Source organism: Rhamphochromis longiceps, linkage group LG23 (assembly GCF_057381845.1).
Source record: "Rhamphochromis longiceps isolate RC_006_pf linkage group LG23, R_longiceps_female_GT1.1, whole genome shotgun sequence".
Taxonomy (NCBI): domain Eukaryota; kingdom Metazoa; phylum Chordata; class Actinopteri; order Cichliformes; family Cichlidae; genus Rhamphochromis; species Rhamphochromis longiceps.
This window is the reverse complement of record NC_140578.1, coordinates 12,063,467-12,080,509: the sequence shown is the minus strand read 5'-3', so window position 1 is coordinate 12,080,509 and position 17,043 is coordinate 12,063,467. Positions and strand designations below refer to the sequence as shown.

Here is a 17,043-nt window from a genome sequence, read left to right as displayed (position 1 = left end):
ATTAACCTTGTCACCCTACTATTACCCCTTTTTTACCGAGTTGTAATAGAAAGTGCTACTGATTTAAAGTATATAAATGTTTTGTTCAACTTTCAAATTAAATTTTCCCAGAAATGCCTTAAACCACAAATACAAAGAACATGTTTTTTTTTATTCTGTCAGTCAATAAAACTGTAACTTTTCTTGATTAATCACATGATTTGAGACACAACTGTAGGATGCACATCTGTGAAATGATCAGATAAATTAACATAAAGTTCCTCAAAACCAGAGTTTTTGGCTGAATTTGACAAAGAATCGAGCTTTTGTTTGATCATTGTGTTTTGAATATGTGCTAAAGGTCACAACTATCCCTATGTCAACAAACTATCAAAAAAATAAGAGAAAAGAAAACAGGAGACTTTGCCCTTTCTGATGTTCACATCTAACTGGTGACTTCATTTCTTCTGTCCCGGTCTTCTATCTAGGTAGCTGTGTACTCTTAACTACCAATAAGATTACTAATATATGCTCTAAGAGCCAGTAAGGACAAAGCAATCTAGTCAGCTGGGTGTGTTGAGTTGGAGTTTACACTTTGGACCCCAGAAGAGCTGAGAGATTAAGAGCAATATCTCTTCGGAAACGGAGACCTCAGAGTAAAATAGATATTTTGTTTGGGTTGCAGTTGTTTTGACAGCTTCTTTGGTGTGCCACTCAAGCAGGAAAATTATGGAGCATTACCCGGATCAGGTAAACATTTTAGTATTTCCATTATATCATAGTTTACAGATTTAAGACAAAGCTGCAGAGGAAGCCTTCAAGAGCTGGAGAGCAAAGTTCACGCTTGAGAGAAAACTGAAAACCTGTATTTAGTGTATATTCTTAAACCAACGATTTTAAAATGTTAATGTTTTAAAAAAAATCACACTGACTTGTGTGGGTTGGTGAATTGTTGGCAGTGAAACAGATGTTCATAGTATCTGAAATCTTTACTGCTGTGTTGTTTTCTCTTATATGTTGCTATTTAACGCATGACCTCTCTTCAGGGTTGTGATGGCCTTGAGCTGCTTGACTGGCTATTTGATCAAAATAATGGTATTCTCCGTCACGAAGAACCAGAACAACACACTTGGCCAATCCAGGACCCAAATGTGTGTGAGACTGTTATATGACTTCTTTCTCCCACTTCCTTGTCGGTGTTCTCTGTATGTTGTTACCTCACACATAGAGAATAATCGTTCAACTTGATGTTTTCACCCAGCAGATGTTGCAGCCACCCGAACAGCCAAACGATGACTTTCTCAATGCGCTCCTGCATGGCGGTGATTCTGTGTCAGCCTCTCCGCTCTGGTCACCATCTCCCAGTGACAGTGGGATCAGTGAGGACCCTCCATCAGACCAGATGGACAGTCCTCAGCGCCCTGAAAGCCCACCCGGGGACTCCCATTTCTTTGGTACAAGACCACTAACCAAAGCGGCCCTGGAAGCCAATGTCCCCGCTGACTTCAGTAAGTCGCACATATCCAAAAAGTAAAACATTCACATTGGGACACATTACATTGGGTTCTAATTCCTAATATCTTTTCATGATTATTGATTAAACGAAACATTATGTTCTCTGGTGTGTTTAATCAAACTGTGGAAATTAAGTCCCAAGTTATATCTTCAAATGACAAATTCTTATGATATCCCTAATACTAATACTGCTTTATTATAGCAGAGATGAAAGGAGAAAATATTCTCATTTGCTTGAAAAATTGCCATCGGTTATCTACATTTTGCACATTTTTAGATAACCAAGCTCTGATAATATTAGCATTTCATTCTAATGACATTATACTAAATCCAGTCCTTCTGGGAAAGGAATGATAATGGCACTCAGTGTTTGAAAGTTTTTGTTCCTGAATATGAATCCCAGTTTAAAGAATATAGTAGGATATCATAGATTATTTGTGACTGTATACAGAAACAGTCAAATGCTAAGACACAGACATTATCGATGCAGACAAAAGAAAGTCAACATGCTCAGCGCCTTGCAGAGTTATCAGTATTTACACAATCGGCCTCCAGAATTGCTGGTCAGAATCCAGCGAGACGAGCACGTCTCCTTGGTCTTTATTTGCATGTGCACTATCGTTGCTCCTGTGTGTGCAGATGGCTGGAAGCTTGGCTTTCCAATGGGCAAGGCGAGGATTACACATCCTTCTGATGTGGATACATCACAGCTTTCCTCTAGCTTCCCCCTAACTGTCAAAGATCTGCTATTGTCGGGCACGTCTGAGCCAGTAAGTATCCTGTTGCTCCCTGATAGAGAAGGAGGGGATGGTTGAGGGTTGGGGGAGAGCGTGTCTAATGCATGTTTGTGGATCTTTCATTGCTTTCTTGACTTAAGAGACCTGTTGTTTACCTTTTGTGTGTGAGTGTGCATGTGTACTTTGGTAAAAAAAAAAAAGAAAACAAACAAGTGGATTACTACAGTCCCTGATCTCATGAATTCAGCAAGGGGTAAGGCCTTTGGAATTGCAAATGAAATTTCTATTTTTACTCTTGTTTGTGGGACGCTTTGCTGAATGTGCAGCAACTGATGGTTGTTTTCTGAGCCGGAGAGAAGGAAGACACAAAAGATTTTTATTAGTATTCTACCGAAGATGATTTTTTTTAAACCTTCCCATAACTTTCATTCATTCATACAAAATTTTGGAGATAAAATACCTTCTTAATGTGTGAAGAATTTTATATTATGTGGCATTACTAAATAGCATTTTGTGAAGAGAAAGTTTATTAGGTCAACATATCAGATATTCTCATTTCACACACTCACACAAAAAGAAATTAGATTATCAAATAAAGATCACCATGACCAGAATAATACGTTAGAGCTTCTGAAACTTAAGTGGATTTCAGTTCACTCCAGGTATTGATCAATCTTCTCAGCCTAGTTTAGTAAGATGAAGGAGAGAGTAGCAGAATGCAACTTGGGTTTTCACACCATAATTACTTTTCAGAAGCCATGAAATGAGACTGATGAAGTTGCCTTGATAGTCTGCACCAATTTAACTGTTTCCTGTGAGGTTCATTGAGCGCACAGTGAAAGAGGTGGCCAGAGAGAAAATTTATTAGTGGTGGTGTTTTAAAAATTAGAATTTGTATTTTCCCACCAGACCCCACAGCCATCCCAAAAGTCCATTCAAGAGCTGGTTCTCAATGAAGATGAGAAGAAGCTTTTAGCAAAGGAGGGAGTCACTCTGCCCACCCAGCTACCTCTCACAAAGGTAAACGGCTATCAATACCCAAACAATGAGAACAGTTTCCAGCACCTAGAATTTATCATACAGAGGCTCAAAACAGTAATGTTCCTTCCTTTGTCAGTATGAAGAAAGGATTCTGAAGAAAATACGCCGAAAAATTCGCAACAAGCAGTCGGCCCAGGAGAGCAGAAAGAAGAAAAAGGAGTACATCGATGGGCTGGAAAGCAGGTAATATTCAAATTTAGAGTGGGTTGGAATGTTTTAGCATTTTAACTGCAATTCTTACCGATAATAACAGTCTTAGAAACTGATAATCATTTTTCAAAGCATAAATAAGTTTTGATTATTTTGCCATTGTACCCTCCGGGCAGCCCTGTACTCTTGTTACAGGTTAATGTATTTCAGAGAAAGAAACTTAATGGAAAAAAATCCACACTTTTGGGTTTTTAATGTCAGCTTCTGAGCAGAAAACCGTTTAAGAGTGTGCACTGCAAAATATTTTGGAGTAACGCATTATAGAGCCAATTTGTAAATCGGAGCATTCAACATTCCCCGTACTCCTTCAGATCAATTCATGAATAACAGACGGAGCCTTAAACCGATTTTTGATAGCAAGCTTTCACTGGAGATGAAAACCTAAAAGAGAGAAAAAATTATATTCTTTCAACTTGTTTTTTTTTTCTCCTTTCTTCCCCTCGTGTATCCCCCTTTAGGATGGTTGCTTGCAGTACACACAACCAAGAGCTACAGAGAAAAGTGTCCCAGCTGGAGAAATGTAACATGTGAGTGATCGGAGACAAAAAATCGATCTCTGTTTTTAATTAATCATTCTGTGATCTCAGGTTAATGTTTGTTATGACATTTCATCTTAGCAAAATAACTACCTTTGGCATTTTTCCCTGCTTTCCTGTTCCCCTCAAACCTTTTTTAATCCTCTTATCACGTCTTCTCTTTGTATTTTCTTTTCCCCATTCCTCCCTACAGGTCACTAATGGAACAGCTGCGCAGGCTGCAGGCCCTGGTCATGAATACAACTAATAAGCCAGCCCAGACTGGGACATGTGTACTGGTACAGACATCCTCTGTGATAAGATAAATTGTCACTGACACACGTGGCTCTTCATGAAAGAATTCAGTTTCCTAATGCCCAAACACCAAAAATTACTGCTGCTGGATGAGCCATTAAGAAAAGCCAATTTAGACTGGTGCACACTGGGTAATACAGCAAGGGAGAGATACAGTGGCTTAAAGAGAAGCTACTGCATCTAATCACAACACTGGAATAAAGCTCAACACTAGAGGCACTTTTAAAGTGTAACTTTTAATCTATAAATATAACTAAATGCCTTCAAAAAAAAAGATGTAGCAACCCCCCTCGTACTTTATCTAACACTCCTTTTTTATCATATTCTCAGGTGCTCGTGCTGTCCTTCTCCCTAATACTGTTCCCAAGCCTCAAGCCCTTATCTGACTCCAAAGTCAGCCAAGGAGACTTCACTCCAGTCAGAAGTGAGTAACCTTCAGCACCAAACAGCTTTGTGTGGCTGCCTGCCAACTAATCCAGCAGCTATATGTCACAGCTGCGGAGTTTGCTAGAACTACATTCTCACACGCTGCTGGAACGGTTCTCACCTGCTGAGCTCCACAGTCGCCTCTACTGTTCTGAGGATTTGCCATCTACTTAAAGTTAGTCGGAAGGCAGAGAGGACCAAGGCCATTTATTGTCACTGCAGTTATTAAGCTCTGCTCTGTGAAGCGGCGCTTGATCTGATTGCTTACCATTAATTATTAGTTTAGTATTGAATGTCAGTTTAATGTTGAATGTGTTTGCTGATACCGACTATGATGTATTTCTTTCAGTTTAATAGGAGACGAGATTAGTGTTTGCAAAGCAGTGAGGTATAATTTCTTAACCTGAGTGGTTTGACAGAACTGAAAAAAAGCAATCATCTTGTGCCTTCCCCGACTGCTCGGGGCTCTGTTACAGGAGTCTTTAACGTGTTTAGGTTTGAATTTTGAATCGTCACAAACTTATGAGAGCACGCAGATGTGAAAATGTACACTTGCCTGCCTCAGTGCATGTCTAGAACAACACAATAAGACCTGACTATAATACTTGTTTTACTCTACGTCTTATTCTCCTACAGTCCAGTCACGGTCCCTGCAGAACCTTCAGGCTTCCCGTGTACTCCATGTCACTGAATCCCCAATCTTCAGCGAGGATGAATCAGAGCCTCTTCACCGGCATTACCCAGAAGACCCGGGATTGGAAGATTTGACCGCACTGATGGAGAAGATGGCAGTAGACCAAGAACAATCCACTTTGGAGTCCATGTCTCTCAACAACAGCCAGGAAGACAAAATTGGTCATTTCCATGTAGATCCAATTACTGGTCACATCGCTACGGTGACCTTGAATCCCCATCGCTCTGCCAGGTTACAGCCACACGCTGATGGTATGTAAGAAAGAAGGGAAGCAAAATTTTCAAATTATCCTACTCCTAATGGTAGAGCAGGGGATTATCAGGGGCTGTTGTTTACACAAATGGAAATTGGGTTTTAATCATTCCCATTTTGTCTTTAATACTTATGTAGCCTGTATGCTTTTTTTTTCTACTTGTGATACTGTTTTATATCAGTGTTTGGATTTGAATCCCTACTGAAATTTCTTTTTCTGTGTATGCCTTGACTTTGATGAAATGCCAGTGTAAATTGCTGTTTGAGAATGTCAAAAAATGTGGTGAATAGAGCCGTGATTGCGTGTATAGTTTTGATCATAATGAACGATTTTTGAAATGTTAAAGGATTTTCAAAGCATGTTTTCTCCGAAGAGTTGATTGCAGTAGTTTGGATTTATTCACGGATTAAACATCGTAAAGAAAAGAAAAGTATTAAAATAACACAACAAAATCAGTGGTTTGAATATACTGTGTACTCATTTTTCTGTATTTCCAAGCTTTAATTATTAAAAAGTGAAAACATGTGGTACAACATCTCTGTTGACACTTCTGGTTGAAAAAAGAGCGCTGTGGGGTGGATGTCAGTAGTGACATGGTTCACACAGAGGGAGACGGAAAACTGGGACAAAGGTGAGGCAGATGACCTGTTATCTCATTAGTCAGACTTGACATGTTGACTTATTTACTTGTTGAAGCCAGGTTCCAGTTGGTGTCTGTGGCACTCGCCCACCTTCTGTTTTGTCATTGTCAACCTAACAAAAATTGAAAGGTGTTCTTAAGCTTGCTGCCATTTCACCTAGCATTTAGGTCTGACCTGTTCAAGATGACATTTTCTGAGGTCGGCTAGACTTTATTTGAAGGAGCGGCCGGAGATTGAATTCTGGGATTAAATGATCCTCTCCATCCAACACTCTGGTTACCATCTGAATGGATTCGTAAAAGAAAAAAATGTGATTTCCATTAATACACACACACACACACACGGACATTTGATAACAGAAATCCCTCTTTTGAGATTAATTTACAACATTCATGAGATTACTTGAAGCTCTTGAGAGAATGTCATCACCTGACTAAATCTTCAGTCAGCTGACAACTATCTGGAATTACTCCAGCTTGTTCACCTGACACTGAACATATTACATGAAAGATGAAGGCATAGCTTTCTGTGTGCGTGTCTGCAGACTGGATTCAGCATGAGGGGAATGGCAACTTTGTGGCAATCCATCAAAACGGTTTTGAAATCCATTCTAAACTAAGCTTAAACTAAAATTTGTCAACTGGTTGTGACAACCTGAATGTTTTTTTGTTTTGTTTTTTTTTACCAAAGATTGTGTGAAATTGCACACTTTTAATCACATATTTGAATGATTATAGGACCTTTCCTGTTGCTATGGCAGCTGTCTTTTTCAGCCTGACTTTAAGTGTGGCTTTTCAGAGCAGCAATAAACACTTTGCCTTCAAACATGGTCAGATGGCACAGTATCTGGCCTAGCTGTGCTCCTTGTATATGCTAGCTTTCAGCCACTTACTGCTTTTCATTTTTACAGGCAGCAATAAATCAGAGAACAGACTCCTGATCCAACTCTCCACCAACATTTGATTGTGATGTGTATTGTTTTCTCATAATTCTCATAGTTTTCTCATTATTTTTCTCATAATTTCTCATAATTCTTATGAATTTGTGGGTGTGGTTATACCTATCTATCTATCTATCTATCTATCTATCTATCTATCTATCTATCTATCTATCTATCTATCTATCGTGCTGGGTGATAAAAAATTATATATATATAAAAAAACACCCAGCACGCCCCTGCGGGCGGTTTATCCTTCAAGCTCGGGTCCTCTACCAGAGGCCTGGGAGCTTGAGGGTCCTGCGCAGTATCTTAGCTGTTCCCAGGACTGCGCTCTTCTGGACAGAGATCTCCGATGTTATTCCCGGGATCTGCTGGAGCCACTCGCCTAGCTTGGGAGTCACCGCACCTAGTGCTCCGATTACCACGGGGACCACCGTTACCTTCACCCTCCACATCCTCTCGAGCTCTTCTCTGAGCCCTTGGTATTTCTCCAGCTTCTCGTGTTCCTTCTTCCTGATATTGCTGTCATTCGGAACCGCTACATCGATCACTACGGCCGTCTTCTTCTGTTTGTCTACCACCACTATGTCCGGTTGGTTAGCCACCACCATTTTGTCCGTCTGTATCTGGAAGTCCCACAGGATCTTAGCTCGGTCATTCTCCACCACCCTTGGGGGCATCTCCCATTTTGACCTCGGGACTTCTAGGTTATACTCGGCACAGATGTTCCTGTACACTATGCCGGCCACTTGGTTATGGCGTTCCATGGCATGGAACGCCATATATATATATATATATATATATATATATATATATATATATATATATATATATATATATATATATTTGTTTTTTTGTTTTTTGTTTTTTTGTTTTTTTTTTATCACCCAGCACGCCCCTGCGGGCGGTTTTATCCTTCAAGCTCGGGTCCTCTACCAGAGGCCTGGGAGCTTGAGGGTCCTGCGCAGTATCTTAGCTGTTCCCAGGACTGCGCTCTTCTGGACAGAGATCTCCGATGTTATTCCCGGGATCTGCTGGAGCCACTCGCCTAGCTTGGGAGTCACCGCACCTAGTGCTCCGATTACCACAGGGACCACCGTTTCCTTCACCCTCCACATCCTCTTGAGCTCTTTTCTGAGCCCTTGGTATTTCTCCAGCTTCTCGTGTTCCTTCTTCCTGATATTGCTGTCATTCGGAACCGCTACATCGATCACTACGGCCGTCTTCTTCTGTTTGTCTACCACCACTATGTCCGGTTGGTTAGCCACCACCATTTTGTCCGTCTGTATCTGGAAGTCCCACAGGATCTTAGCTCGGTCATTCTCCACCACCCTTGGGGGCATCTCCCATTTTGACCTCGGGACTTCCAGGTTATACTCGGCACAGATGTTCCTGTACACTATGCCGGCCACTTGGTTATGGCGTTCCATGTATGCCTTGCCTGCTAGCATCTTGCACCCTGCTGTTATGTGCTGGATTGTCTCTGGGGCATCTTTACACAGCCTGCACCTGGGGTCTTGCCTGGTGTGATAGACCCCAGCCTCTATGGATCTTGTACTCAGAGCTTGTTCTTGTGCTGCCATGATTAGTGCCTCTGTGCTGTCTTTCAGTCCAGCTTTGTCCAGCCACTGGTAGGATTTCTGGATATCAGCCACCTCCTCTATCTGCCGGTGGTACATACCGTGCAGGGGCCTGTCCTTCCATGATGGTTCCTCGTCTCCCTCCTCTTTCTTGGGTTTCTGCTGCCTGAGGTATTCACTGAGCACTCGGTCAGTTGGGGCCATCTTCCCAATGTATTCTTGGATGTTCGTTGTCTCATCCTGGACTGTGGTGCTGACACTCACCAGTCCCCGGCCCTATTCCTTCCGCTTAGCGTACAGCTTCAGGGTGCTGGACTTGGGGTGAAACCCTCCATGCATGGTAAGGAGCTTTCTTGTCTTTATGTCAGTGGCTTCTATCTCCTCCTTTGGCCAGCCTATTACCCCAGCAGGGTACCTGATCACGGGCAGGGCGTACGTGTTGATGGCCCGGATCTTGTTCTTACCATTCAGCTGACTCCTCAGGACTTGCCTGACCCTCTGCAGGTACTTGGTGGTTGCAGCTTTTCTAGCGGCCTCTTCATGGTTCCCATTCGCCTGCGGGATCCCCAGGTACTTGTAACTGTCCTCTATGTCTGCAATGTTGCCTTCTGGTAGTTCAATCCCCTCAGTTCTGACTACCTTCCCTCTCTTTGTTACCATCCGACTACACTTCTCCAGTCCGAACGACATTCCAATGTCATTGCTGTATAGCCTGGTAGTGTGGATCAGTGAATCGATGTCTCGTTCACGCTTGGCATACAGCTTGATGTCATCCATGTACAGGAGGTGGCTGACAACTGCTCCATTCCGTAGTCGGTATCCGTAGCCAGTCTTGTTAATGATCTCACTGAGGGGGTTCAGGCCTATGCAGAACAGCAGTGGGGACAGAGCATCTCCTTGGTAGATCCCGCACTTGATGGTGACTTGTGCTATGGGCTTGGAGTTGGCCTCTAGTATTGTACGCCACATCCCCATTGAGTTCCTGATGAAGGCTCTTAGGGTCCCATTGATCTTGTACAATTCTAGGCATTCCAGTATCCAGCTGTGGGGCATTGAGTCATAGGCCTTCTTGTAATCAATCCAGGCAGTGCACAGGTTGGTCAGTCTGGTCTTGCAGTCTCGGCTGACTGTTCTGTCTACCAGTAGCTGGTGTTTTGCGCCTCTGGTATTCTTGCCAATTCCTTTCTGTGTCCCACTCATGTATTGACCCATGTGCCTGTTCATCTTAGCCGATATGATGCCTGACAGGAGCTTCCATGTAGTACTGAGGCAGGTTATTGGTCGGTAGTTGGAGGGGACCGGTCCCTTCTTGGGGTCCTTGGGGATCAGGACCGTCCGACCTTCGGTTAGCCATTCTGGGTGTCTCTCGTTAACTAGCAGCTGGTTCATTTGTGCTGCCAGACGCTCGTGGAGTGCAGTCAGCTTCTTTAGCCAGTAGGCGTGAACCATGTCGGGCCCTGGTGCTGTCCAACTCTTCATACTGGAGACCCTTTCTTAGATATCTGCCACTGTGATGGTTACTGGACCCTGTTCAGGGAGGTCACTGTGGTCTGCCCTCAGATCCACTAGCCACTGAGCATTGCCGTTATTGGTTGCGTCCTTCTCCCATATGCTCTTCCAGTATTGCTCCGTCTCCATCCTTGGTGGTGCTGTTCTCTTATTGTTCCCTTGCCACTGAGAGTACACCTTTGCTGGTTCTGTGGAGAACAGCTGGTTTATTCTCCTGCCTTCTATCTCTCTGGTGTACCTCCTCAAGCGGCTGGCCAAGGCTGTGAGTCTTTGCTTGGCAGTTTCCAAGGCCTCAGGTATGGACAGCTTGCTTTATTTCTTATGCACCTTCTTTGTCGCACCTTTCTGCAACTCCGTTAGTTGGCTAACCTCCCTCCGTGCTACTTTGATCTTGCCCTCTAGCCTCCTTCTCCATGGAGGGTACTGCCCCTTGTGGCTGTTCAACTTGTAGCCAAGCATCTCACTGATCACTGCTGCCGTATTGTAGATCAGCTTGTTAGTGTCGGTAATCGTGGTTGTAGGTATTGTCCGTAGTGCTGCATTAACATCATCTAGCAGACCTTCTGAGGGTACTTCACGTAATCTTGGTAACCGGCTACGGGGGATCCAGGTTTCAAGCTTGGCCATGATCCTATTTTTCAGGTCAGTTCCTCTCGCACTCAACGATCCTTCTCCTATCGCACTTGGGGCTATGTACCCAATCTCGGGTGGGGGTGATGATATCTCCCCCCTGACCTGGCGTCCTGACTCCTCCTTGCCGTAGCATTTGTGTTGTACCTCGTCAATCTCTAGCTGTGAGAGCAGTCCCTTCTTTCGAATGTTTGAACACTGAGCTACTAGTTGTTTCGCCGTCATTGTGAATGTTGGGTATCGAAGAATATATATGTATATATTAGGGGTGCAACGATATTCGTATCGATATTGAACCGTTCGATACAGTGCTTTCGGTTCGGTACGCATATGTATCGAACAATACAACATTTGTAATTTATTTTATCAACTTTCCTTCTGACGATGCTGTCTGTGTTGAGCGCTCAGTGAATCTGTGTTCGACTACTCCGCCTAGGCTGCACTGTCCAGCGCAGATCCACTGAGCGCTCAACACAGACAGCATAGTCAGAAGGAAGAGCGCAGGGCAAGCTAGCGAGACAGAAGTTAAGCTCGCCTTGCAACAGGCAAATTGAACCTCATTCAGATCTGGCGTTTGGAATTATTTTGGTTTTCATGTGACGTATGACCCTGAAGGTAAGCGAGTCATGCACTAAAGTAAAACAGTATGTTGGATGTGCCATGCAATGCTCAATTACATTGGTGTGAACTAGTGTGTTAGCGCAGTTAGCTCGTTAACGTGTTGGCCGTCTAGCCCCATGCACGGAGCGATCGGCGGTAGCTCGTTAACGGAGATTTGCCGTGTTGTGGCGTTAAGGTCATTTCAACGAGACCTGAAAGCACTAGTGGGAACACAACGAATATGACTGCACATTTACGCCGACATCATCCTAGTGCAAAGACAAGTGGAAGCAGACAAAAAAAAGCAAGCATGCTACTAACTTTAGCTGAGTCATTTAGACAGCTGTTAGCACATGATTCTCCTTATGCTGCTGAGAATATAGCCCAGAAGAAGCGGATAGTATAGCTTTTATTTTGGAAAGAGCCATTTCTCTGTAATAAACTCTCTTTTCCAAAGATGAGTGATTCCTCAATCAGATACAGGGCTTGCAATATCGCTAGCCCGACGTCCCGGAGCTAGCGATTTTTTCAGTCGGGCTACCAAAATCTATCTCTTCCCTGCCCGTCGGGCTATTGTAGGAAAAATATATGTCAATGCTTTTGCATTCTTTCAGAAATGTAGCTGGGTAATTATGTCATTGGCATCGGTGAGCCACTGTCAATATGTGACATATTGAAGTCGCGTTTGAATTTGCGCTTGTTTTTTTGCTTTCACTTTGCAATCGTGCTAACTGTGTATAGAGAGCGACAGCACTGATCTGTGAGTGATGATAATTTTTGCACCAATTCCTCTGACATCGTCTTATTAATCGTTAGCTTACTATGCAAACATGACAAGTGAAATCTCCCGCAGCTTAAACATGTGAGAGGTTGATCGCGCAGAGAATCGCTGAGCTTATGTGAGTGCGTGTGTAAAAGCATTTCAGTTCTGCTGAGCCAAATAAGACAGGTCAGGGTGAAGAAGTGACAGCCAAAGAAAAGCTTACCACAAAACGGAGAAGTTATGACAAATCAGACTATAAGGCAAAAAGAAAGTGCAGCTTTATGGTTTCATGGACAAAAGAATTTCTGTGGCTGCAATATGACGAGCTAAATAACCAGGGCTGCACATAAGTGGTCCGCAGGTGCGCATTCGCTGTCAAAATAAAAAACACGCACAAGGGTTAGGGTTAAATTTAAAAACTGTACTTTTGAGTTAAAATATATATTTATAATTTTAATAAATGACAAATTAAAAATGCATGAACATTTTTTTGTATCGAAAAAATATCGAACCGTGACACCAAAGTATCGAACCGAACCGAACCGTGAATTTTGTGTACCGTTGCACCCCTAGTATATATATATATATATATATATATATATATATATATATATATATATATATATATATATATATATATATATATATATATATATACAGTGGGGCAAAAAAGTATTTAGTCAGCCACCGATTGTGCAAGTTCCCCCACTTAAAATGATGACAGAGGTCAGTAATTTGCACCAGAGGTACACTTCAACTGTGACAGACAGAATGTGAAAAAAAAATCCATGAATCCACATGGTAGGATTTGTAAAGAATTTATTCGTAAATCAGGGTGGAAAATAAGTATTTGGTCAACAACAAAAATACAACTAGATACTTTGTAACATAACCTTTGTTGGCAATAACAGAGGTCAAACGTTTACTATAGGTCTTTACCAGGTTTGCACACACAGTAGCTGGTATTTTGGCCCATTCCTCCATGCAGATCTTCTCGAGAGCAGTGATGTTTTGGGGCTGTCGCCGAGCAACACGGACTTTCAACTCCCGCCACAGATTTTCTATGGGGTTGAGGTCTGGAGACTGGCTAGGCCACTCCAGGACTTTCAAATGCTTCTTACGGAGCCACTCCTTTGTTGCCCAGGCGGTGTGTTTTGGATCATTGTCATGTTGGAAGACCCAGCCTCGTTTCATCTTCAAAGTTCTCACTGATGGAAGGAGGTTTTGGCTCAAAATCTCACGATACATGGCCCCATTCCTTCTGTCCTTAACACGGATCAGTCGTCCTGTCCCCTTGGCAGAAAAACAGCCCCATAGCATGATGTTTCCACCCCCATGCTTCACAGTAGGTATGGTGTTCTTGGGATGCAACTCAGTATTCTTCCTCCAAACACGACGAGTTGAGTTTATACCAAAAAGTTCTACTTTGGTTTCATCTGACCACATGACATTCTCCCAATCCTCTGCTGTATCATCCATGTGCTCTCTGGCAAACTTCAGACGGGCCTGGACATGCACTGGCTTCAGCAGCGGAACACGTCTGGCACTGCGGGATTTGATTCCCTGCCGTTGTAGTGTATTACTGATGGTGACCTTTGTTACTTTGGTCCCAGCTCTCTGCAGGTCATTCACCAGGTCCCCCCGTGTGGTTCTGGGATCTTTGCTCACCGTTCTCATGATCATTTTGACCCCACGGGATGAGATCGTGCGTGGAGCCCCAGATCAAGGGAGATTATCAGTGGTCTTGTATGTCTTCCATTTTCTGATGATTGCTCCCACAGTTGATTTTTTTCACACCAAGCTGCTTGCCTATTGTAGATTCACTCTTCCCAGTCTGGTGCAGGTCTACAATACTTTTCCTGGTGTCCTTCGAAAGCTCTTTGGTCTTGGCCATGGCGGAGTTTGGAGTCTGACTGTTTGAGGCTGTGGACAGGTGTCTTTTATACAGATGATGAGTTCAAACAGGTGCCATTCATACAGGTAACGAGTGGGGGACAGAAAAGCTTCTTACAGAAGACGTTACAGGTCTGTGAGAGCCAGAGATTTTCCTTGTTTGAGGTGACCAAATACTTATTTTCCACCCTAATTTACGAATAAATTCTTTACAAATCCTACCATGTGAATTCATGGATTTTGTTTTCACATTCTGTCTCTCACAGTTGAAGTGTACCTCTGGTGCAAATTACTGACCTCTGTCATCATTTTAAGTGGGGGAACTTGCACAATCGGTGGCTGACTAAATACTTTTTTGCCCCACTGTATATATATATATATATATATATATATATATATATATATATATATATATATATATATATATATATATATATATATATATATATATATATATATATACATACACACACATATATATATTGTTTGTTTATTTGTTTGTTAACCATCGTGGTTTCATGGGAGTCCTTGGGGCTGGCCAGAATGTTATACATGCTTATGAAAAGGAAGCAGGGAAGGTTCTGAGTCGAGGACATTTAGCTGTGGGATTCATCACCTTTGCTCGGCTGATTAGGATCTTTCACGGTCGAGTAGCCAGGCAAGCTAATCACACCACTTTAATTTTAAAGCTGAACTGGGTCCCTTTGCTCGAGAGCCAGGGTAATAATATTAGCATATCAAATGAAACATATTTACATATTTCCACAAATAACCCACAGTTCGACTTGACAGGAAATTATTAATAATTAAAGTCCTATAACCTTGAAATCTCCTGCATGTTCCTCCCACTCTGATATGAGAACTTGGGTTTCAGCACTATAGTAGTGAGTTCCAAAAAACAGCAAGTTATTCAAAGAATCCAGTGGCATGTGCACATATGTACATATAAGTGTAAAGCCTAAATTTCTGACCTTTTAAAAGAGCAGCAAACACAGCCTGACTCTTTATTATCCTCAGTCCTATGACACGTCATGCTACCCTTTAGTTACTTAGAAATGTGACCATCCACAATATGTTCTTAACAACTGAACAGCACAGTATGCAATATTATTGCCAGATAGGCACCAACTTTTTATGAGATCATACAGTGTCTTCCGGATTTTTATTCCTTTCTTAGATGATGATGATGCAAAAGTGTAAACTTCATCCTACTTCTTTTTCGAGCATAAACATTGTGTAGACAAAGAGATATTCATGAAAACTTGATGTTTTTAAGTTTTTCTTTTCTGTTGGTTTTTTTTTTTCAGTTAGATTTACATGTTTGAAATAAAATTCTATCCATCTATGATAAATAAAGTAAATTATTTTAGATCTATATGAGTCTCCTAAAAGTTTGTTTTAGAAGAGTTATTGGGAAAATGTTCCCATTAATGGAACTACAGATATTCTCTTCCATCTGCCACTATCTGTCTTTGTCAAAGGCTAAACACCAGCTACATTTCCCATTTTATCTCTTTAAGCTTTTCAAAGCTGCACAGTCCCTGGATTTCAGACAACAAAAAGGTCAAGTGGTTACTATTTAGTCACTTAAAGTGCCTTTTCCATGGAAACTGATAAGATGGGACTTAACCTAAAAGTGTCAAGTGTGCTAACTTGGTTAATAAGGCATGCCTCTACACAACAGAGTGAAAAAACAGATTTTTGTCGTGTCTTTGGATAGCAATTATTCAGTGCTCAGAATTTTACATGCAGCCAGTGAATGCATCCAAAGGTCAAAAATGTAATCCAAATACTCTGGGCACAAAGACACAGTGTGTCAGCAGCCAATGTCGAAAACTTTTGGTTCATGTTTATGTGAAATAGGATTTTAAAATGGAATAAATACGTTCTGTGATTTGATCAGACTTGCACCCACAGCTGCCAAATATAAAAGACTGGGACCTCTAACAGTAACCTGTCACGATTCAGGAGATTTATGAATCGTACAGTTGAAATAAAGTAACACAAGAAGGAAGTCATAACCCTATAATGTGTTTCCTTTTTAACTGAAAGATTTTGTTGTTATATAACTGTGCTACTTTGGCTCTTACCGTGAGCTGAGTTACTGGCTGGAGGGAGCAATGCAGGGGAATGTAACACTTGTTCTTGTGTTTGAGTTTCCCCACACAGAATAATCCTTATCCTGAATACATTTTAGACAGCCTTTGTCAGCTTCCTTAATAACAACAGAACTAGCCTCCAGTGACTCTAGAGCCAGTGTTTCGCATTGATTACCATCATGTTTGCTGATAGATTTAATACTGAAATATTAGAAAGATAGAATCACATCCAACTGTTCATTTCCTGTTCCACTCCACTGGAAATGGTTTCCTCGTATTACTTTTTATGGCTTAGGAATTACTTGTGATTAATAATTAATCAGTGTGACTCATGGATCCAAGCTTGGAAAACACTGATTGTCACCTTTCAGGATTTTGGGCTTGTACAAAATGTTTGTTGTGCGCAGTTAGTATCAACTTGTTTGCAGAAGGGTTGAATGTGTGTTTGACGTAAACAATGCTTTAATTCAAAGCACTGAGATGAGTCGAGATAACCACATTTTACATGCATATAAGCAAACTGGTGAGCTGGCTGACACAATGTCTCACCATCGCTGATGTTCACCTGACCCTTCGCTCTTTTATTTGACTCTGCGTAGCTTCGTTTTTAATCATACTGAAAGTCTCTTGACCACCAGTGTCTCTAATCAGCACCTCATCACTTTAATAAATCAGATCCCTATGGACCCGGGAGGGCCCTTAT

The 17,043-nt window shown here is 42.0% G+C and overlaps 1 protein-coding gene across 2 annotated transcripts; it reads left to right on the top strand.

The window, feature by feature from the left end:
- Window positions 1-441: 441 nt before the first annotated feature.
- creb3l3a (cAMP responsive element binding protein 3-like 3a) lies at window positions 442-6,316 on the top strand. Of its 2 annotated transcripts, none has more exons than XM_085399438.1 (10): window positions 442-729; window positions 1,026-1,130; window positions 1,241-1,487; window positions 2,134-2,264; window positions 3,141-3,251; window positions 3,349-3,455; window positions 3,941-4,009; window positions 4,212-4,296; window positions 4,643-4,736; window positions 5,375-6,316. In XM_085399438.1, exons 1-10 carry the CDS (start codon window positions 709-711, stop codon window positions 5,689-5,691), a joined length of 1,287 nt encoding a protein of 428 aa, XP_085255564.1. In that variant the 5' UTR covers window positions 442-708; the 3' UTR covers window positions 5,692-6,316. The 2 variants fall into 2 exon arrangements, with proteins under 2 accessions (XP_085255564.1, XP_085255565.1); XM_085399439.1 differs by having other exon boundaries at window positions 1,244-1,487; window positions 5,375-6,314.
- The last annotated feature ends 10,727 nt before the right edge of the window (window positions 6,317-17,043 follow it).

Coding starts and splice junctions, on each gene's coding strand:
- creb3l3a (XM_085399438.1), top strand. CDS start 709: ATGGAGCATTACCCGGATCAG. Junction 1,131..1,240: donor GGCCAATCCAGGACCCAAAT/GTGTGTGAGACT, acceptor GTTTTCACCCAG/CAGATGTTGCAGCCACCCGA. Junction 3,252..3,348: donor CCCAGCTACCTCTCACAAAG/GTAAACGGCTAT, acceptor TTCCTTTGTCAG/TATGAAGAAAGGATTCTGAA.